General features: G+C 39.8%; 1 protein-coding gene across 5 annotated transcripts in view; it reads left to right on the top strand.

Moving 5' to 3' along the window:
• The first annotated feature begins 675 nt into the window (after nt 1–675).
• The window catches only part of CCDC149 (coiled-coil domain containing 149), a 51,391-nt gene continuing 30,218 nt past the window's right edge, over nt 676–21,848 (top strand). For 3 of the 5 annotated variants that reach the window (XM_039379474.1, XM_039379473.1, XM_027713765.2), the window contains exons 1-4: nt 677–1,007; nt 8,247–8,408; nt 8,946–8,984; nt 20,260–20,367. In XM_039379474.1, coding sequence (XP_039235408.1) covers nt 960–1,007; nt 8,247–8,408; nt 8,946–8,984; nt 20,260–20,367 — 357 coding nt within the window. In that variant the 5' untranslated portion in view covers nt 677–959. Of the gene's footprint in view, nt 1,008–8,246; nt 8,409–8,945; nt 8,985–20,259; nt 20,368–21,848 lie in introns of all 5 variants that reach the window. The other 2 variants (XM_027713763.2, XM_027713762.2) reach the window with 1 other exon arrangement.

Here is a 21,848-nt window from a genome sequence, read left to right as displayed (position 1 = left end):
AAATTGTGGTGAACAATGAGGCATGCATATTTTAACGTGTTGTCTTGTGCTGTTTGTGCTGTTATTTAAAACAAAGAGTACTTGTGAGTTAAACTGCTCAAATGCTCCATGCAATTACACTTTCACTCTGCCTGGAAAACATAAGTCCTGGGGACACTCGCCGTGTTAGGAGTACAATAAAGATCACCTGTTATGTGCCTCAGGGTAGATCTAGTCCATGGGGATGGACGTTGCTTCAGCTCTGGCTGCAGAGGGTATGGCTTGAGCAGAGGGATCAGGAAGGGGGAAGAGCGCCCTGTGGGTGCCGTGCTTCGGTTTTAGTGCTGATGGGAAGTGAATGTCTGTGGTAGTGGGGTGAAAAGGAAGCTAGATCAAGTCCTGGGTCATTACGTTACTTACACCTCCGCGAACTGAGTGAGAACAAAGATCTGTGCCCAACGTGGCCAGTGTTCCACCATCATATTTTGAGAAAATGGTTTTCTATCTCCTTGTCCTGCTGCTATGTCTTACCTTACACACGCAACACAAGCGTGTACATAACTTGCAAGGGGTTTGTTACACATATATAGGAATACAGTCTCCCTGATGTCCGCCGCCTCATCGACCAGTCCTGACGGAGGCCTGGCTGTCCAGAGCCTGGGACGGCAGCAGTGCCCAGCTGTTACACTGGAGGAGCACGTCAGGAGAGGAGGGCCCTTCTCTGGGACACGCACCCGGACGCTCCCGCACAGCCCTCGGCAGGTGCCGCTCGGGCCCCGCCGCTCTGCCCCGCGGACCGGCCTCCCTGCCCGGGCACCAGGGCCCGGCGCTGCCGGCGCTCGGCCGTGCGGAGCTCGGTCCCGGCGGGTCCCGGCGGGCAGGGCCGGTCGCACGGGCGGCCGCAGGCCCCGCCTCTCCCGCGGGCTGCTCGGGAAGGCCGGGGCGGGCGGAGCCGGTCGCCGCCGCGGGCCGCCGGAGCCATGAGCTCCCAGCGCAGCGAGAGCGACTGGCAGGGGCTGCTGAGCGAGGTGAGGCGGCGGGGCGGCCGCGGGCCGGGGTAGAGCGGCGGCAGGGCCCCGTTGCTCCCCGCGCCTCGGGGGAACTGCCGGGCCTCGGGGCTCAGCGGCCGGGAGGGGACCGGCCCGGGCCCAGGGGCGGTGACGGGGGGAGCGGCGGGCGGGAGGCACTGGGCTGTGCCGGGCACGGCTGCCGCTGGCCCTGCCCTGCTGCCGTCCCCGCCCCGCACGGCTGTGAGCGCCGGGAGCAAGGGCCTGAGAACCTCTCCGTGTGTTCCCAGCCCTGGGTCTGCGGAGAGCAGGTTTCAGGCGCTGAGGCTGCTGCTGGCTTGAAATCGCCGAGGATTCACTGACCGAGGCCTCGGGCCGGCGCTGCCGCCAGCCCGGGGGAGCAGCGCAGCCCCGGTGCGGCAGCCAGGCCGGGTGACCGGGCTGTGCCCAGTGCCGTGTGCTCGTGCTTTACTTGAATCGCGTGTGGAAGGGTTCTGAGAGCCACGGGGGACGTTTATAAAACGGGACAAAAGAATGTGATAGTACAGTAGCCATGAGCTTCAACAGGTGGAGGATTTTCAGATTACAAGAATAGAAACTTTATTGTCAAAAGGTAATAAAGATTACCAGGTGTTTAACGGGTACACATTTTCATGTAGGATAAGTTACCAAACTCGAAACCGTTTGAGGTCAGTATAATTTAAAGAAGTGTCACCAAAGTCAAGTCTGTTTAGTAGGAAAACTCATGAAATAGGTTACTGTGCTGATTTTTACATGGCATGTTGCATTTCATTGATTTTGCATTACTATAAAAATAGTATTTTTGTGTTTATATTAGCAAACAAAACTTTTGTGCCAACAGCATGGGCCTAGATAAACCTGACTGTCTGCTGTCCTAGAGACGCAGGTGAATTCCTGTTTTCAGGAGGGCTTTGCCTCCCTTATATTATGTGAGCATAAGGCTTAAGGCCCTGACCAGTCAGAAAGATGTTTGAGTTTAGGGTCTTGAATCTGTCACCTGTCCTGATGATTTCAGTGGGAGTTTGTGTAGGCCCAGATCTGTGCTAGTACACTGCATCTAGCACTGGAGGCTGCTTATGCAAACACACAAAATGATTCAGAAGAAAGTGAAAGGTGCACTCTTAGCCGTATCCTGATCGTGCAGTGTTGCATTTGATGTCTCATTTCTCAAATGGAGTTTTATTTGGGGGTGAGGGTGGTTTCACGTGGCAGTGAAGGGTAAGAGATAAAAGACTTTTTATATAGTTCAACTTAAAAACTTCATCCTGAAATTGAACACTTAGTTTAGGGCTTCCTAATTGTAGCAAAGTTTAATGATTGTGCTAAGCTACAGTATTCTCTCAGATACTTAAGCATACATATAATTTCTTTTTATCTGGAACAATTAGAGGCCTAGTGCTTTATATTCCATTTTTCTGCCCTTTCTCTCTGTTCCCACAGCAGGTTTACAGCCTGTTTTTCTGCTGCTGTCAGATATAGGCTTCTCTCTTTTGCCTTCCTCTTCCCTTGGCTGTTAGTGATTCACTCCATGCAATTTACCCATTAACTCCAACATCCTGATGGGTCTGTGGCTCAAACTTCTGAAGTAACTTGGAATGAGTTTTTCAAATTTTCCATATCCCTGAGCGGTACAGAGCTTCTCAAGACCTCTTAGCTTCAGTGTCTGCTAGGTAATTTTAAGTTTTTTTTCCCTGTGTATTTCATAAACATATTGAAATGCTTTCAAAATACAAGATAACACAGACGAGAAAAGACATGGTAGCTCTAAACAAACCCTCTTCCATTGCTGATGCTGGACAACTAAAACATAAGATGGGGTTAAAAATCTTGGTGTAAAAGGCCAGCAGCTGGTGAGTTCAGATCTGTGGTCACATTCTTTTTCGTTTACACAAGCCCAGTCCTCCAAGTTTGAAAGGTAGGAGTAATTTAAATACTTGTCAAAACAACTGTAATTTTTAAAAGTCTGGTATTGCAGGTGTTAAGAAAAATGGTAGGATGTGGTTTTGGTACTTATATCTACTTGCACAAACACTTATACACACAGCATATATTTTTGTAGGTTGTCTTTTCATTTTTCATTAGATAAAAAGAATACCTTTTTTTTGGTCTGTTGCAGTCTTTTTCTATATTTACTCTTCCTTTTGAGTTTTGTTCCATTTCAGTGCTTTTTGATCTGTACCCTTTCATATGTCTTTCTCTGCTTTTATTATGCTCACCACTATCTTCTTGCTTGTTCTTTTGCCTCCATGTTTCTGTATTTTTCCACTTACTGTGCAGCCACACACATTTCAGGCCTAGTGTGCACCTGGTACTCTGAAAAATCTTTGTACCACATGTACCTTGAACATTCTTTAAACTAACTCTGAATAGGATGGCGTAGGAAGGAATACTGGGACAAAGCCAACTTAGCAAATACTGAAGGACCAGAAAGAGTCATTGTTTCCACTGATCATTTCACAAACTGGGTGCAAAAGAACAGGCTTTAAGAGCAAGAACCCACATAAATTTTACCCGTTCTTTAGGTGAATTCATGTATTGGTGATGGATGGATATATATAAAACGTGAAGTACTCTCTTGGGACACCAGGTAATTTTTTGCTTGGACTTTGGGTTTTTATGTAACATTTATGTCACTGAATGACCCGTGTTTAGGGTATTTCAAAGGTGATGTAAAGTTGCAGGATGAAGACCTGGTCAATAACTGCTTGTTTGACACGAAAGAAACTTGAGTCGTAGCATTTGGAAAAGGAAATGGAAATGCTGAAAGAGTTGACACTGTGACTTACTGCACTCCAGAATTCTCAGGAGCTGTGAGAGAGGTGCTGTGAAGACCTGCATGCTGGGCTTTTGGGCAAAAAAACCAAGTGTTTGCTTTTCATGTTGCCATGTTTCGGTTTGGACTAAGATACTCACAGGAACTCACAACTCTCTGTGTTGTGGAACAAACACAGAGAAATTAATGTAATCCAATGCACAGCATAAAAAACTTTTAAGGGCTGGGCCACATCAGAAAGTAGTGTTATTTTAAACAGTAAATTACAGTAATTCCTACATGACCAGTGAAGATGATGTGGTGTAATATTGTCATCAGGGTAAGACATGGTGTTCTGAGGAGCTGCTTATATCATCAGTGAACGATACCATCCTGCTTCGTGTTTGAGCAGCTGGGAGGCAGCTAGTGAAGCAAGAGCTGGGCAGCAGGAAAAGCAGAGTTGATATGGTGGGATAGAACCAAGGTCACTGCATTTTTCTCAGGTTTTATCAGAGATGAGGACATAAAATGGCAGACAAATGGCCAGCAATTGTGTATTTCTCTGGGTTTGAATGCTTGACTTTCAGATAAGTTGAACAGTTTAATCAGAAGTCAAGGGGAGCAACATTACTGAAACACAATCAACAAACATCCCAAATAATGAGATTGCAATACATTTTGAGACTTTGCAGTTTCCACAACAAAATTGCCTCCAAGAGTATAATGAGGAGAAATTTGATAAAACTTCAGACAATTCAGTAGCAGTTGGATCTCTTGTCCAAAAGGTGGTGAGTAGAGTTTTCCTGGTTTCTCAGCATGGTGGATGATAGGTTTCAAGGCCCAGTGTGGTAGCCCTTCATCATTTAGGAGGACACAAGGCCCTGGAGCGTCAAGAGAACACAGAATATGATCCACAGTGATACTTTTAGTCTCAGAAAATTAGATATTTTCCTTGACATTAATTGCCATTAAATACCAAAGTATAGGGCAGTAATTTGTACAAATTAAAAAACAAAATTCTGATAGGTATTCAGTCTGTTTGTTGGTTTAAAAAAAGAAAGTCTAAAACCTTGACAGTGTTCCAGCCTCATCAGATTATTAGACCATGTCTACAACGTCATTAATGAGATCTACCCAGATTTGTCACTAAAAATAGCAATGGACAAATAGTAAGTGTTCAGTGTAGAGGGTCACCTTGGAGCAGTTACACTCTCCTGTAATGTCAGTCTCTTTTTACTCAATTTCACTAAAGTAGGCTGTAAAGCAGTCCAGGCAGTAATGTAGGATGTCATATATATTCCTTTAATTATTATGATCTTCCTCGTAGCAATTATAATTTGCTTTATTGCAGATAACAGCAAATTGGTAGATGAAAGTCACTAGACTGATATGAAAAGTTGTCTATTGTAGCTTTTAGATTGAAAGTATAGCAGCTGGTTCTTGTTTAACCTTGCTTTTTAAATTCATAGATTATTTTGTAACATTAGTTAAAAAGAAATAAAAGACCATTAGAATGTTTCATAGTAACTATAATGCATAACAGAATTCACTAGTTTGTCCGACTGATAGACAGCATGTGAGAGGTAGGCTTTCCTTCGGTTGCAGAAGAAGAAATCTCTATATGAATGAATGCCAGCAGCATCTACTGAATACTTTTTTCAGACTATTTGAGAAAATTTGCCTTATTCCTTGCATTGCTCCAAAAAGACTGTCACGCTCCTATATTCCTTTTGACAGCATACCAATTGTGTTGCACTTAGTTGTCCATATAAAGGAAATTGTGTATGGGACTCAGTTGTTTTCCATTTCTGGTGTACAGTCATTAGGTTGGTTTATTGCTATGGTTAGGGCCATTATTGCTACATTTTTTTTTAATACTCAGAAACATACATATTGAATAACCTCTGAGGTCTGTCTTTGTAAAATTTGTTTTTCCTTCAAAAATGGTAAGGGGAACTGCAAACATAGCTCTGTTGAATAACCAAGTTCCACAGACATGCATTGGCTTTGTTGTTTTTTGTACCATAAGCCCATGGAAAAAAATTATTACAATATTACTGCATTTATTTGAGAAAATCAGTATATGCAAAAGGCAAAAATGGCTTCCAAAAGTCTTCTACGTGGTCATTTTTATAGTAAAATGCAAACAGTACATTGATGGGAGATGCCAAACCCCTTCTGTCTGTATAGCACATCATCAGTATATAATTCATCAAGTTAAAATATAATTTGAACAAGGAGGACATAATTATTCCTTTTCATTTAGACCCTGAATGCAATTGCCCTCACAATCCTCATATAGTTTGTTATCCACAGCCTAGCAGATAATGGAGAATTCCCTTGGCCCCACCAGTGCTGCTGTGAAAGGTGAAGTGTTCTTTTATGCTCTGAATGTGTCTGTTGTGGAGGGCTGTGACTCATGGCAGAAACAAGACTTGTTTGGTGCTAGGTCTGTATTTCTTGTCTCATAAGTACTGGGTTTTGTAGTCTTATCCACATGCTGTAGTTCACTTGCAACTGTCATACACTCCTTCATACACCAGCAATGGAGGCAATGCTCGGAGGCACCTGCTGGTGCTGTGGGTGTATTAAGGTGACATGTTTGGCTTCTTTCCACTCCCATTGTGTACATTGCATAGGTGTTGGCTGATAGGCCAGCTGCATTCTTCCTGCTGGTTAAAGGAACAGGACAGGCTACTTGGTTCAGGGCTTTAGGCTGTTGGGTTTTTTTGAAGTGATTGTGGGGTTTGCTTTTACTTATTTTTATTTGCAATTACTCTATCAGATTGTTAGTATTTTAAAACAATTTAGTGAAGGCATACTTTAGAATTACTAAGACATTGGATGAAACTGGAAATAGAAGAAGAGAGATTGTCAGAGGTAAATATTTCACTGTAAGGGAAGGAATTATTTTATCAAGTTCGAAGCAGTTTACCATGTCACTATATTCACTTGCTGACAATATTAAAGTTTAGCTTCTGATACCTTTCAGTGCTTTATCAGGGGATTTGACATTTGTGTAAGGTATCAGTAAGGACATAAGTACATAGGTACAGTTGCCTTTGTTGATGCCAAGGCATCATAATCCAGAAAATTTATGGCAGGATTTCAACTTCAGTATTGCCAGAAATAAACTTAAGCCAAGGTGGAAGTGTCCTTTTTGAGAGTTCAAATCCTTCTTGGAATTGCTTTTCTCATTCCCTTCCCACTTTTTTGCAACTAAGCATTTACCATTTTTGGAAAAGGTTGGCTGTACTAATATACCAAACTCACTTTTCCCTTTCTCATTGACTTGAAATGGAGGTTAACAAAGTTAATTCCAAGCAAGTAGTACATACAAATAATGATTTCTGTCCCAAAGAACAGCACTGACTTGAAAGTACGGAAGTGCTGATGCTCTTGCTTTGTGCAAGAGCCCATAATGACAAAGTATTCTTGTCAGAGGATATAATGAAACTATAAATTGTTTTCATGACTGCTGTGGTATTTGGTCTCTTGCAGAGCACATTCAGAAAGTATTTAGTGCCACGTTGTATGTCAGTAACATCAGAAATAGAAATAAATGCTTTAGCGTGAGCAGTGTCCAGTGATGGGTGAGAATAATCTGCTGATTGAACATCACGTTAAGGGAAAGAAGTTACCTGAAAGTTCTGATAGGTAGCATTGAGGATGACATACACGTTACTCTCTTCCTCTCGATGGGGAAAGGCAGCGAAGCACGTCGGACTAATGCAGAACACCTTAGATTTGCAAGTTCTGCTCTGCTTTGTGCATGAGCCCTGCACATGAAAGGCGGTGGCTGGAGGAGAAGGTTCACCTCTCCCTTCCCTCCCCATTTAGGTGTTTGCAGCATTCTTCTGTTGTTTCCTATTCTTTTGCCTCAACAAGCACATGCCTGTAGTATCACACAGTAATTAAGTTTCTTTTACCTGTGTCAATAGGGTGTCACACTGTAATCATTTCAGACTCAAGGTAAATTTGGTTAATGCTCAAGCTACCCCTTCTCCTGTAACATGGTCCCATTTCAGTGTTCAGAGCCCCAAGGACACTGCTGGTAGTGAGGAAGAGGAGGGCAGTGGGAAGTGAAGTGGGAAGGGCTGGTTGCTGCCTGAGAGCTGGGTATTGTGAACACAAGTAGAAAAGGGAGTTTGCAAGTGCTTCTTCCTTCTGGCAGCCTTCCCAGGGCTGCTGGTGAAATTGCAAGGTTCCTCATACTACTGCATGTGAGGAAAAAGAGGAGAAACTCGAATTGCAAAGTTTTTCTAACTCACAGTGGTCAGGTGAATGTGTAGCCTTACAAATTATTTCAGGCTTCCAATATAACAGATATCTTTCCCGTGATTATTGTTAATAAGCTGACTTGTGGCAGACTTTGATCTTGTGCGGAGTCTTCCTCCATTCTTTTAAGAGAACTTGAGCCTCTTGTATGCAGTACTGGCTGGGGTAGAAATGGCTTGTTACATTTATGTTTTTTTTCTCTTTTGCAGTATCTGGTGTGCAAAAGGAAGCTCGAAAGTAAAAAGGAGGCATTGCTAATCCTTTCCAAAGAGCTAGACACCTGTCAACAGGAAAGAGACCAGTACAAGCTTATGGCCAACCAGTTGCGGGAACGACACCAGTCTCTGAAAAAGAAGTATCGGGAGCTGATTGTAGGTTGTTCTTTATGAACACTGTATAATTGGGGGACAAAGTTGAACCTCAAAAAAATGGAAAGAAGTCCATAATAATTGCTGCAAAAATTGTTTAGGTACTTGTTTACAGTAGCCCTGCAGCTGTACAGCCCTGATCATATTATTACTCATTTGTTCTGCATTGATGAGGTAGTGCTTATTATTATATAAGATACAAAAAGACAGTGCGTGCTCTGAAGAAATTACTTTCAGTCATAATTCTATTTAAAAACTGACTGCAGTATTATTATTCCACAGCAACTTAATGTACCATTATGAAAAATAGTTCAACATCAGTTGGTAATGACCTGCTGTTCTAGAAATGTAAACGAATCCTCAACCTTAGAAATCTTTTGGAGTTGAAGTTAGTATTACTGGTATTCATCAGTAGTATTTTAGAAACAATTTTGATAGCATTTTAGTTAAAATACATGTTTTAAAATTTGATCCACAGAGTTAATATAGTTGCTGGTTTGAGAAATAAGTTGCCAATAGAATATGTCCATTTATTTGTAGGATGGGGATCCATCGCTTCCGCCTGAAAAGAGGAAACAGGTAAGATTTATTTTTCAGTTGATGTTATTTATCTGCTACAAAAGTACTTCGCAAAAGAGTAAAAATATTAACTAAGAAATCTGGTAAATCTGGTAATCTGTCTATTGAAAAGCTTAGTCTTTAAGCTGTGACTTCTATTTTCTCTTCATGTTTCACTCTGAAATACCTGAACTATCATTAATTAGAATATATGTCTATTGCTTTCATGTTCACCTGAGACTGAAATTGGTCAGTGTACAGAGATTGCTCTCCTTGTTTTTTATCCTTCTGTATTGAGTCCTAAAATGGATTTGTGACAGGACTTTTCATACTGAAAAGTAATCTGGGAATGCATTGTCTGCATTCCATAATTGTTAATTTATTGTTGTGAGTGCTGTTTTCCATTAAGTATTCTCCCAGGCCACTTGGACTCTATGAGTTATAAATGCTAAAACAATGATAATTGCATTTTATGGTTCCCCTGAAAAACTTTTTGCCTGCTCACATGCATTTTTGTTCCTTGATATTCATGCAGTGTGTCCCTGTTGTGGAATGTTGGTTGTCACACTCTTAAAATCGTCTTAATTTTTAGAGAAAAACACAATGTGTGGAGCAGGGAGATGAGGACAATCTAAAAGAACAAAAGTTGTTGCTGTAATTGCTAGTCCTGAAAGTCTTCTAACTATGTTTAAAACATGGTTATTACATTCTCTTAATGGATCAGTAGCTTTACTTATCATCCTTTTCCTGGGAGTTTGCATACAGTTCTTGCTATTTTCTTAAAATTTAGGGCTTAGGGCTTTGGTTGGTTTAAACTAAACTTCCAGAGGCAATATAATTACTCCTTCAGGCACTTAAACAAATAGCTGCCAAAGAAGTCAGTGGCTCAGTGTAGAATCATTTAACTTCCTCATTATTTAGCATAATTTATTTGCAATTCTGGTATTTCAACAGAATTCTAATAAAAGTTTATGACTAGATATGTTTGTGCATTCTAAGTGTTGCTGAGGAATGTACAACTGAAAGGAAGAAAACCAAGGCACTATATGGATCATTACAGAGACAAGTAGGAAGGGAGATTTGCCATTCCATAGATGTTGTTCTAATTAATCTTTCATCTTCCAAAACAAATAAAACTGACACTTGTTTCTAAAATACGAGCCAGATTCGTTCTAAGTTCAGAAGCTGCAATTATATTAAGTGTTGGAAATTTGGTTTACCATGGCGAGTGCCTGGAAAGCGATTTAATAACCTACCTAGGAGTTTTGGTGGTTTTTTTTCTGAGGAAGTTATGTATTCATGCTAGATAGCAGTGAAAGGAAGAAAATCTTGTCTTCAAATGGGGTCATTGATAGGTTTCCCCCAGGAACAATATATGCTTTAGGTTGTACAGTAATAGACTGTTAGTGCACTTCCTGAGTTTTCATTTTCCTGAGAAGTGTGTCTGTAGCATACAAGGTGGGTAACCTAGAGTAGTTAGGTCAACTCTTTTGAAGAAGAGTATAGTTTTGCTTTGAGAAATGCATCAGAGAATAATAAAAGAAAGTTATGAATATTTTTCCATTATTACCGTACATACATTTTTTTAACATTTTCTCACCTAAGAAAGAGTGAAGTCCTCTTTGCCCTTTTGTTCTTCTTTCATCCCCTTCTTGCCCAGAACCCTAGCTTCCTGCTGGGAGACGTTTGTCATCTCAGTCAGTTTATGACAAGAGATATTGATCCTCCAGTGAATTTTGTGTGACACAAAGGTGCATGTTTTCATGGTCAGGAATGAGAGGAAAACATAATATGCTGACCAATTTGCTATGTGTTGTGTTTGTTTGCCACAGCTGAGAAATTATTGCTGAAATTTCAATCTAGAACTTAAATGTAATAGGTGGGTTGGAATTGCTACTGCCTTCTCCTTCTTGTTTTTATATTTCACCTTTATTGTCAATTATGCTTTGTGACTGCTTAAAGTGTCTTGTTTTCCACACTGTGCTTTCTCATCCTGTTTTGCAACACAGAATCTTCATCTTTTTTGTGAAAATATCATGTAACCAGGCATTTTCTGTTGGCAAGCACCAAACTCAAAATTGTTACTTAAAGGTATCTTAATATGCAGTGCTCTGCAGTGTTTTCCCTCTCAAAGTTGTATTTGCATCTCTGATCTTTTCCAACCTAAACAACTCTATGATTCTGTAGTGATTCTATCCAAAGACTGCTCTGTGTGTATTGCCTTCTGCCAACCAGCAAAGAAAATGAGAAACTGTGCTACTGAAATCTCTTTTCCTACAGTAGGTGTTTAACCATTACTGTTTTTACCACAGCTTGTAAACTGTCAGTGCTTTCCTAGCCCCTTGTGCCAAACACTCTCAATTAAATGCTGTGGTTGAAGGTAGTTTTTTATGTCTTGTGGTGTCAGGTGTAGGGTAATTTTTTGATAAGTAGTGGAGAGGTGAAATGTTTCAGAAAGACAGGAATAACGAAGAGTGTTTTTATGTTAAAATTCACCAGAGATGGTAAGCAACAGACACTCCCCATTTTGAAAGACATGTTAAAATATTGTTCTGTCTACATAGCCTCTGTTGAGCATCCTATATAAATAGAAATTCTGCCATTTTACCATTCTGCAGTGATATATATTTATATGCATTAGCTGTGATTCAGGACATTTTATTTGCAATTTACTAGATGTCTGTTGGCCAGTGTTGCCACACTGGGAAACTTAAAGAAAAAACACATAGTTAAGATTTCTAACTTGATATATATTGCCTATTATTTTCATCTACATTGCTTAAATTTTCAATATACCTTCAGTTTGGGAGAAGCTTTGCCTTTGGAATAACAGATCAGTGAACCTTTGACCTTCTATATGAAATGGAAGTTCTTTTAATACAAATGAGATCTTCTGGATAAACAAAGGTGAAATAAAATGCCTGTTTAGGAAAATGACTGTGCTGGGCCACAGTCCTAAATATGCTTTGCTTAATTTGATCTCAGTGAGACCACTCAGTTGGAGAAAATGGGTTTGCACTGGGCCTGTGTGTCAAGAATAAAGCTGTAATGTATATGTTCACTGGTGAGGCCTTATATTTGTATTTTAAATGTATAAGGAATCAAATTAAATAGAACTAAACATTTCAAGACCACAGAGTGGTTGAGGTGGGAAAGCAGCTCTTGAGATTAACTAGTCAAATCCTCTTGCTCAAACAGTGCCACCTAGAGCAGATTGCCCTGGACCATTTTCAGTCTGGTTTTGATTATCTGCAAGGATGGAGACTCTACAGCCTCCCTGAGCAACCTGTTCCAGCATTTGAGCACTCTCACAGAAAAAAGAGGGAGGGGACGGTGTTCAGATACCTGCAGGTATTGAAGTAGCTAAAATCGCTCTTGAGGACCAGAGCCTGTGAATGTGAAGCTTCTTCCAGTTGTGTAAAGAAGGCCTTATCTACTGCTTCCTGATCTAGAGCAGATACCCAGTACAACAGCATATTGATCTGCCCACAAATCTTGACCCAAAAGCTCTCAGCTGACTTCTGACTTGTCCAAAGGCAGGGCTTCATGCATTCCAGCTACTCTCTCAATAAAGGGCAACACCCTTTCTCACCTTCGTGCTAAAGAGTCTGTATCCCTCCATCACAGCACTCCAGTTTTGTGAGCTGTCGCACCATTACTGCATGATCCCAATGAGGTTGTAACTCTGTAACTGCACACAGTCTTCCCCATGCTGCATGCATTAGAGACCTCTGAGGGCCATCCAAGTGTGCTGGTTCTGTGCTGCTTGAGAGCTTTCCCACAAGGCTGTTCTATGGGAACTTCCTTCTCTACATGCCTATGGTCAAAGGAATTACACTTCAGCTCAGTTTCTTTGTGAATTACTATATCCCTTCTCTTCCCATCGTCCCAGCCTCTTGATTTGTCTACCCTATCCCAAGTTTCCTTATTCCCTCCCACATAATTTCTAGAGTAAAGCTCTCCATATGAAGTTGGTCAGCTTATTGGCAAAGATCCTTTTGCCTCATGTAGTGAAGTGGATCCTGTGTCTCCCAAGCAGCTGTTGAGCCTTAGAGGGGTCCCATGGTCGTAGAACCATCTTTGAGGCTTCTAGTACTGAGTCTCATAACATAATGATGACATAGTCCTAGTACAGAGCACAGCTGGATAACTAATCTCTGGTGAGGCAAAAAGTCTCACCAGAGAACCTACATGCATCGTTCCTGAAGGTCACGATCCTTAATGCTATAGTTATCCATGGGTGTCCCAAGAGGATTCATTCAAAACCAAGACTCTGACTGCTTCGAGGGGCATTGATATCAGAGCAGCATGGTACCCACTCGCTGAGATGTTGGTCAGACAGTTTGTCTACTGCTAATGAGTAAGTCCACGAGCATGACTTTTTGGGGCAAGCGCAACATCAGAAGGACCAGAGGTTCCAGACAGGAGTATGTTATGACATACCATAAACTGACCCATTTTGATCCTTTTCACTTCCAGATTCTAAATCACTGTACTCAGCTGTCACAATTCACTTCTAAAACAAACTTCAGGGATTAATTTATCACTTTTCTTTCTTCCTTTTCTTTTTCTTTCTATCACATCATCATAAAAAATTACTAGTGTGACCATTTCTTGTTAATTAATGAATTCAGGAAGTTTTGCTAGCCTTGTGCTAAGGTGCAAAAGCTGCATTCAGAGTTGTATGAGATAAAATTTTCAGATAAAATACACTACAGGGTAAGCAATCATTTTGTATTTATCTCACAGTTGTGCTGTGATGATTAATGTGATTTCCTCCTCTCTTCAGAGGGATTGAAGATGAAAAACGTTATGCATGTGCCCAGCTTAGGCCTGTGAGCTTTACTCTGGTTTATAGGTGCATGTGTTTGACTCCCATAGTGAGCAGTTGGAAAACAGACATATTGTTTACCCTTGCAACACATAGAGCAATATTCTCATGGATTTCAAAATGTGCCTGCTCCAAAAGCATAGCCGGTAGAGAGAGTTTGTTTTCTGAACACTGAAATTTTCTGTTCCATTGATCAGAGCAGGTGGCAGTACACAAAACCTAGAACTTGTTAGCTATGCTAGCAGTCAGGCTTTGTGAAGTGACACTGTTGTTTCTTCAACAGATAGGTTTTACAGTAAACAGAGAATCATAGAATCATTTAGATTGCAAAAGATCTCCTAAGACCATTGAGTCCGACCATTAACCTAACACTGCCAAGTCCATCACTAAAGTCCAGGAGAGAAAGTTAGGAGAGAAGAAGTGCTTATCCTCATAGATGTGATAGTTCCTCGTCAAAATTTGGAGTGCTGTTCAGACCTGATGTGTACAACAACCTCTCCTCTGGTTGCTGGGTCTTATCTTAATGGACTAGAGAGACACTTTTTCACACCCCTACACCTGAGTACTCTCGACAAATATCCTGTTAATTAATCATTCAGAATGTTTAAGGAATTTTGATTCTTTTTGTGCATTATCTCAAAGTTTAAGGTGCCCTGAGGATCTCAAAGCAGCTAAAATATCTCTGATAAAACAAGCCAATGATGCAATCTTTTCTTCTATTCTACTGCAGTCTTTTTGTAAGCACAAATTAATAATTTCTCTTTGATCGTGTTTGTCTGCCGTCAACAAAAACTTGATGACTATATGGAGTATGAGGGGACAGAAGTATGTTTTTGAACATTCATAGTGAAGGAGCTTCTGCCAGTTTCTCATGACACTGGTGATTCATACTGACAGCGTGGGTTGCCACTTATGTGTATTAACAAGTTGTTTTGCAAAAACTGGCCTCGTAAAGGAGTGTGCAGTTGATGTTATCTTTATTAGGTTTGTCAGGCTCCAGCAAATAGGTCTGTATAGGCAGTGTTTGGCCTTATACAGCACTATCCTAATCTAACACAGTGAAGACTGGTTGAAAAGGAGGGGGAAAGTATTTATTTTATGTGTACTCCTAAAATGGTTATTTGGTTCTATTAATTGGCTCTACAAAAATTCCAGTTGCTGAGTTTCTCGAATATATGTGAGTGTGAGGAAGTCCTTCTTGTTTTGCAGAGCCTTATCAAGTTTTGACTGATGTATTTCTATAGAATCATAGAATCATAGAATCAGTTGGGTTGGAAAAGACCTCCGAGATCATCGAGTCCAACCCTTGGTCCAAATCCAGTCCATTTACTAGATCATGGCACTCAGTGCCACGTCCAATCTGCGTTTAAAAATCTCCAGGGATGGTGAATCCACCACCTCTCTGGGCAGCCCATTCCAATGCCTGATTACTCTCTCTATGGTAGTATTTCTGCCTGGTTCTCAGAGCAGCAGATACTCAGAAGAGTGACTGCTTGGCAAGGCTTTGATTTTTTGCTGTTGTTTTTTGGTGGGAAAATATGAGCCATATCAAGTGTGTTTTGTTTTGTATGCCCAGGACCTGTAATTTCAAAAGTCTTCTTTATGTGGTTTTTCAACTTAAAGAGAAAAATACAACAATTTTGGGATTTTATTGCAAGGAAGCTAGTGCTAGGGCATGTCATCAGTTCCTCTGTCTTGAACAGTTGTAGTTGGTAAGCAAAGCAAGCTTTTCTGTGTTAATTCAGCCATTGCAGTCATATAAATGCATTGGAGGAGAAGCTGCACTTAAATTTGCAATAAGCAACACCCATCAGGTATGCTTAATGTTTCATCAAACTTTTTTTTCTGTCAGCCCTGTAATTCAGTGTTCTTCTTTGTTTGGAGGTGTGGCTGAAACAAACAGAGAAGACTGTAAACTGCAGTATAGGAATGCTTGTTTATATTTAAAAATACTTTTAAACTGTAAAGGTTGGAAGGTTCCCCCTCTTCCTTCCCCCTTGCCAAATTGCTTTTTCAGGCAGTGCCCTATGGGCAAAAAGTCCTTTTTTTTTTTTTTTTTTAAATGTCGGATAAGATTTATGTGCAAGAGAATTGAGAGCTAAATTAAAGACTGTTACTATCCATCATTCTTAAAGTGGTGTGAAGAAAAATAACAGTATGTATGTATAGCTATATTTGCAAAATTGTTAAAGGAGCCAAATTCAAGTGTAGTGCATAATGCCAGCAATGACTATTTGGAGTTACTTTTTTTTTCTCCTTCTTCTTGAGTCATTGGTCAGTAGTGAGCAAAGATCTGTTGCTGCCTGACAGGTGTTCACTGGCTTATGGTAATAAATATTTATATATTTTTTTGGTCAGTAGTTTTGGATGCTCATCTGTAGCGAAATGTAAGGTCCTCTTTCACCTTCTATGCCAAAAAATGTTCTTGGAAATTTTAATAAAGTCTGAGTGGAAAAGGATGAGGTCTAGATCCCATCCCACTGAATCTTTCCCTCTGTGATCTGTTCTGATCTGTGGTGCTTTTTCCCCTATGTAATAAAGGTAGGCACTTCCCACTCAGCGTTCTCACATCAACCTTTTTCTCCTTTCTTCCTAAGTTCTGGTGGGATTGTTGGCTATGGTTGCACTTGCTTTTGGTCAGAAGAAAAAGGAGTATGGGAACAGTTTCCTATGTCTAGCAGTGCGGTGGAGGTTTGGACTGTGCTCAAATCGTGGTTCACTGGGAGGGTGGTCATGCACTTGAAGAGGCTCCCCAGAGAAGTGACCATGGCACCCAGCCAGGAAGAGTTCAGGGGGCATCTGGACAACACTCTTAGTCATATAGCTTAGTTTTAGGTAGCCCTGTGAGGTGGAGGAAGTTGGACTTGATGATCATTAGGGGTCCCTTCCAACTGTTCTATGAGCCTATGATACATACAACCTTCTCATGACGGGTGGATATAAAACAAAATCTTGTCATGCTGCAGAGGCTCCAGAGTACCCGCCAGAAATTGAATGTGGATAGAGCTCTGCAAGATTGTCTGATACGGGAATGAAGCAATGTGTAGTATTTGAAACAGTTGCATTGATAGAGGGTAGGAGAAACAGTTTCCACTGCTGCAGATTGTTGCAGAGGGCAGACAAGATGAGCTGGCAGGAAGGTGTTCATGTCTGGGTTTTTCCGTTTTTACCCAGGGCTCAGAAACCTCTCTTCGTCACTACTTTAGAGTTAGTTTTACATAGTGTGAGTGAAAGAAGTAAAGTCTTTGACAGTTTCAGGAGGTTTTTTTAAGGCTTCACCTTAAATCAAAATAACTGTTGAAGAAATTGAGTCTAGAGAAGCTGAATTTGGCTAATTTTCAGGGAGTTGTTGTCTGTTGCACAAGTAAATGATATGAGCTTTATTGTCTGCTGAAGTAACTTGTCTTGAATTTCTAAGTGAATTTCGTGTTTGTTCTATGAATATTGAAAAGAAGTTGCCAAGTGGAAAAATGAATTGCCTTTGTCCTTGCATAGATTTCTCCCCTTTCCTCAAAAAATAAATAGTTGCAGGTTCGCGAAGCCGGTCCTCCATTGTTAGTTTTATCATCTTGCAACCATATGGTATGTTTTCTTATATATGCCAAAGAAATGGTACCAAGTCCAGGTGTTGTTGAACATATCCTCTTGGCTGGCTCTCTTTAAGCCCAGTAGAGCACTTCTGAAAAATCAAATATTTCTCCTTCTATCCACATCTCACCGAGAGCTTTAATGAGGTCTTGCCAAAACCTTTAAAACTCGGAACAGTCTAAATTATACATTGTATGGAACCTCTAAGCCAGAGAAATGAGTAATTGCTGGAGACTACTTCTGTGACATAGCTTGGTTGTTTTAGTTCAACAGAAGTATAATACAAGCCTTGCAGTAAGGAGCCAGTCTATACTTAGCTCATTGTAATGCTCTTGGCATGCTTAAACAAGGCTGGTTTATTTTGATGTCTAAAATTCTTCATTTAAAGTTTCTTCCAAAATCTCTGTCTCAAGTATAAAGGTTTTTGTCATGTTAAGTCATTTATATGACTGACAAATAAAATTCAGCATAGAATTGCAATCCCAGAGAAATGATTTTAAAGGAAACAAATCGGAGCAGGAAGATTTAGTATAGGCATGGTAATGCCTTTCCTGCAGTTACTGGGAGCCAGGTTTTGACTACAGATGCTAAAATCCTGGTGTTGTGGTTGTAAACACTGATTAGTGAGATTGAGTTCTTTCCAGGTGTTGAAATTACATGTGCTATTGCAGTGTTAGGAGTTGTTCCAATTCATCATAAAAAGGGACTTTATAAATAGAAGTGTTTCAGAGAAGTTTGTGCAAATCATGTTCCTTTTAACTAACTCAGGCTTTATTGAAAGTCAGCTTCCTTAAAAAAATACCTAAAAAATTTCATCTAAGCAGTAGCCATAGATACTTCCGTTTAAATACAATTTCGTGCAAACATGGGTTCATTGTCTTCTTTCTTTTAGAGAGCCTTTAAGAAGTACTTCTAAAACCATTGATTGAATGTGTTCTGAAGATCCTTTATTCATTCGTTGTGTAAATGGCTATTACACATTTGTTTATCATGTACAGAAAAAAATCATTCCACTAAAGCATACTTGAGAAACCTTTTGCATTGCTTGAATGGTTGTTGTCTTGAAAATAAAATTAGAGGCAGCTTAGTTTTTGTCCTGTAGTTGATTATTTATGGAGGAGGGGCATTGCCATTACACTCTTTTTCCAAATTATTTATTTACAGTCTTCACATTTGTCAGTAGTTTTAAAAATGCTTTAAACTGTGGGAGATTTACCTTGCTCTCTTCTGAACTTTTGGTCTCAAAGTATTGGAAGTACAGAATTGGAAGTACAGGCTTGTTGTTCATCAAATAGGATGTGTCAGTTTCTCAAGTTATTTTTCCTATTTAAAAGTTTGAAGCTATTGCTAATTTAGACCAACTGGAATGTGGAGTTGGCTTCTTCATATAGTAGTGTACAAAAATTGCAGTTGATTATAGTTTAATAGTCTAATCCTGCAAATGGTCAGATGCATGCATGGCTATGTTCATGTCAATATCCATCTTAATAGATTCATCCTAATATTTCTCTTAAATATAAAGCAAGACGTGGAAATAACAGTTGTTAGTAGACAAGGGGGCAGATTGCAGTAATGGCTATTAGATACCTTGTTGGTTTGATAGTGTATGAGTTGTAAAGATAAAGCTCACAAAAACATCCCAGGAGACTGTCAAGCGGTAGTGAGAATGACTGGGTAAAAGAGCAAGACTGAAAAAGAGAGAGAGTTATCAGAACAGAGAAATGGGGGAGTTGGAAGAGAAGCACAGCAAGTGGGAAGTAGGGAATCTAAAACTGAATCTAAAATACCATGAAAGAGCTAGGAACAGCCAGTTAATGCACTGGCCTCAAATCCAGGGAGTACGTGGAAGGGTAGCTCAGAGATCCCGACTCATGAGACTTTACCAAGTCATGCTTAGAAGATCTAGAAATTCTTTTTTAATTTCTTTTTATACTTTTGAGATTTATGGCAATGGATGACACACAGAGCTGTCCACAGGCAATGTCTTGAAAGGCTGCACCTTAGCCACTATGATTAGAGCTCTCTGATGATGACATGTTGTCAGCAGGTTTTTCCTGTCTTGAGTCAATGCTTGTGTATTTGTGAGACATTGTTAGGATAAAATACAATAAATTTATCTGTAGTATTTGCTTATTTTCAGATATCATAAGTAGGAAAGGAAGAGATTGCATTTATTTTTTGGTAGAGATCAAGGTGATGGAATTTAATTGTTAGATTATAGACCAGACTGCTTGCCCTGCTAACTTAGTAGGTTAATGCGAATGATAACTTTTGACCTGATTATTTGGAGGATGATGGTGGTGGTGTTTGTTTTTAAGTTCTAGCTTTCACTTCTATTTTTCAAGAATCTGTGCTAGCTAACAACACAAATCAGGTCACATTTGAAGTTTTGTACTACTAGATATCGATGGTACAGGGGCAGGGACTTCGGCTGACATCCTCTTAACTGGCTAGGAATCTGCTCTAAACACGTAAGGAATTTAATTGTGTCATAGTTATTTCTCAGCTGTGCCTTTTGTCTAATTATATGCAAGTTAAAACTATTATTTTGGCAGCTTTGTATAAATATTGTCTAAGTAACTCTGCATTCTGTTCTTCCCACCAGCCAAGATACTGGAACTAGCATAGATGTTTTTGCTCTGTCTTGTTTGGGGTTTGTGTGCTGTGCTGGGAGTCTGTATCTCCACATACTGTTTGTATTTTCTATTAAGGATAAAGGAACCCAGGTGACTTTTGTTTTCTCTCTAATGAAGCATGAAGTCTGGGTACCAACAACAATAAAGTAAAGATTGTTGGCAGTTAAGAAGTAATTCTAGAGTTTCTTTTCAATCACCACTTACACTTCTGACTTATGATTGATATTTACTCCTTTTCTAGGCAAATCTTGCTCAACTACTGAGTGAGGCTCAAGATCGAAATAAACACCTTGGAGAAGAGATTAGAGAGCTTCAGCAGAGACTGGGAGAAGTACAAGGGGACAATAAGGTATTACAAACTTTTTTTACTAGTAAATGGCGTGGAATGTGTAAACTGGGCTGGAATTTTGCATTTGCTTCTTAGGAAAACAAATAAAACAATGGACTACAGAACTTCTACTTTAATTACAATAAATGCTTAGAACAGTAGAACAAAAGAAGCTTGTACGGGATACCAGTAAGTGCAGCTTATTATATGTTTTTGTATGCTGCTTTTGCTCAGTTGTCCTTAGCTATGTATTTTGTACCTAGCCTTACTTTAATGCTCTCAGACTTTCTTTTTCCCTTTCTATTTTTTAAAATATATTTTATTAGTGATATTTCCTCTTACAGATAAGTACAGATAAGCATGTCTTCTTCATCATGCGATAATTTTTAATTTTTTGCACTGTAAATGCAAAATTTTAGTAGATGATAAAACCAGAGCAGCCATAATTTTTCCCTTAAAAAATATGGAGGAGTTGATCACAAACATATATATTGAGCTTTGTATTAAGCCCTCATCCCATTACCCTTACATAACCAATTTATTTCATTGCTATATTTAGCAAGTTATATGGAACATTGCTCAAAATCTGCCATTTGGTATTAATCAAGCTCCTGTTGTCTCCATTAATTGAAATATTTAAACTCAAGCCAAATGTGTGTAACATTCACAGCTGGAGCTTAATGCAAAAGTACATTCAGAGATCAAACTAGTGAGAGGTTGAATTGGAGAGTCGAGGTGTTTAACAAAGTAAAAAATTGAAACAAATAATTAGTTATAACTTCTCTCCCTCGACTACAGTTTTAAAATCATAGGATTTTAAAATGCGAATAAAAATGGTGTGACTTTTAATTAGTCAGATGGAGGGGTTTCTTTCCATTTAAGTTTAGTTATTTTCTTTTATACATAAGTATATTGTGATTATGCAGTTTTATTCATTGTTTTTCACAAAGAACTCCCCTGAATGTGTTCAGGGAGCTGGGAAAGGGTCAAGCAAGACCTGAATTTGTAGTGTGCATGGCATTCAGTGTAACTTGCTCAAGTCTTCAAGGACCAGATTTCCCAGTGTTTATTTTCATTTGCATTTTACTGTTTGAACTGTATTATGGTGTAGAAGTCAGTGCCGTGCAATTCCACAGTACCAAAGGTATGCCATATAGCCTTTCCTAAGCCAGTCCTGAATAGATACAAGGGTTTGTAGGTGCAAACAGAACACAAAGGTAGTAAAACTACAATATATTTAAATATCAAGGTTATGTACCAATTCTAATTCATTATGAGACAATATGATCTTGGTAACATAGAGCCTACTTCTTTGTACTTGAACTGGTGCTGTTTATGTTCACCTTTGTGGGTTAACTTGGTATTAGCTGATCATGCTGGTATTCTCAGCATGAATTTAAATTCATTATCCTCAAAACAAATGGAAAAGTACAAAAAGACTTATTCTGCCCAGTGTGCCCCTCTCTGAAAGGTGCAAAACAGTGCATCGCTAAATAAAGTGT

Source organism: Pipra filicauda, unplaced genomic scaffold (genome assembly GCF_003945595.2).
Source record: "Pipra filicauda isolate LSUMZ 115617 unplaced genomic scaffold, ASM394559v2 scaffold169_size1572857_pilon, whole genome shotgun sequence".
In the NCBI taxonomy this organism is placed as follows: domain Eukaryota; kingdom Metazoa; phylum Chordata; class Aves; order Passeriformes; family Pipridae; genus Pipra; species Pipra filicauda.
Note: the sequence above shows the minus strand (reverse complement) of the source record. Positions and strands in the feature narration are given on the sequence as shown.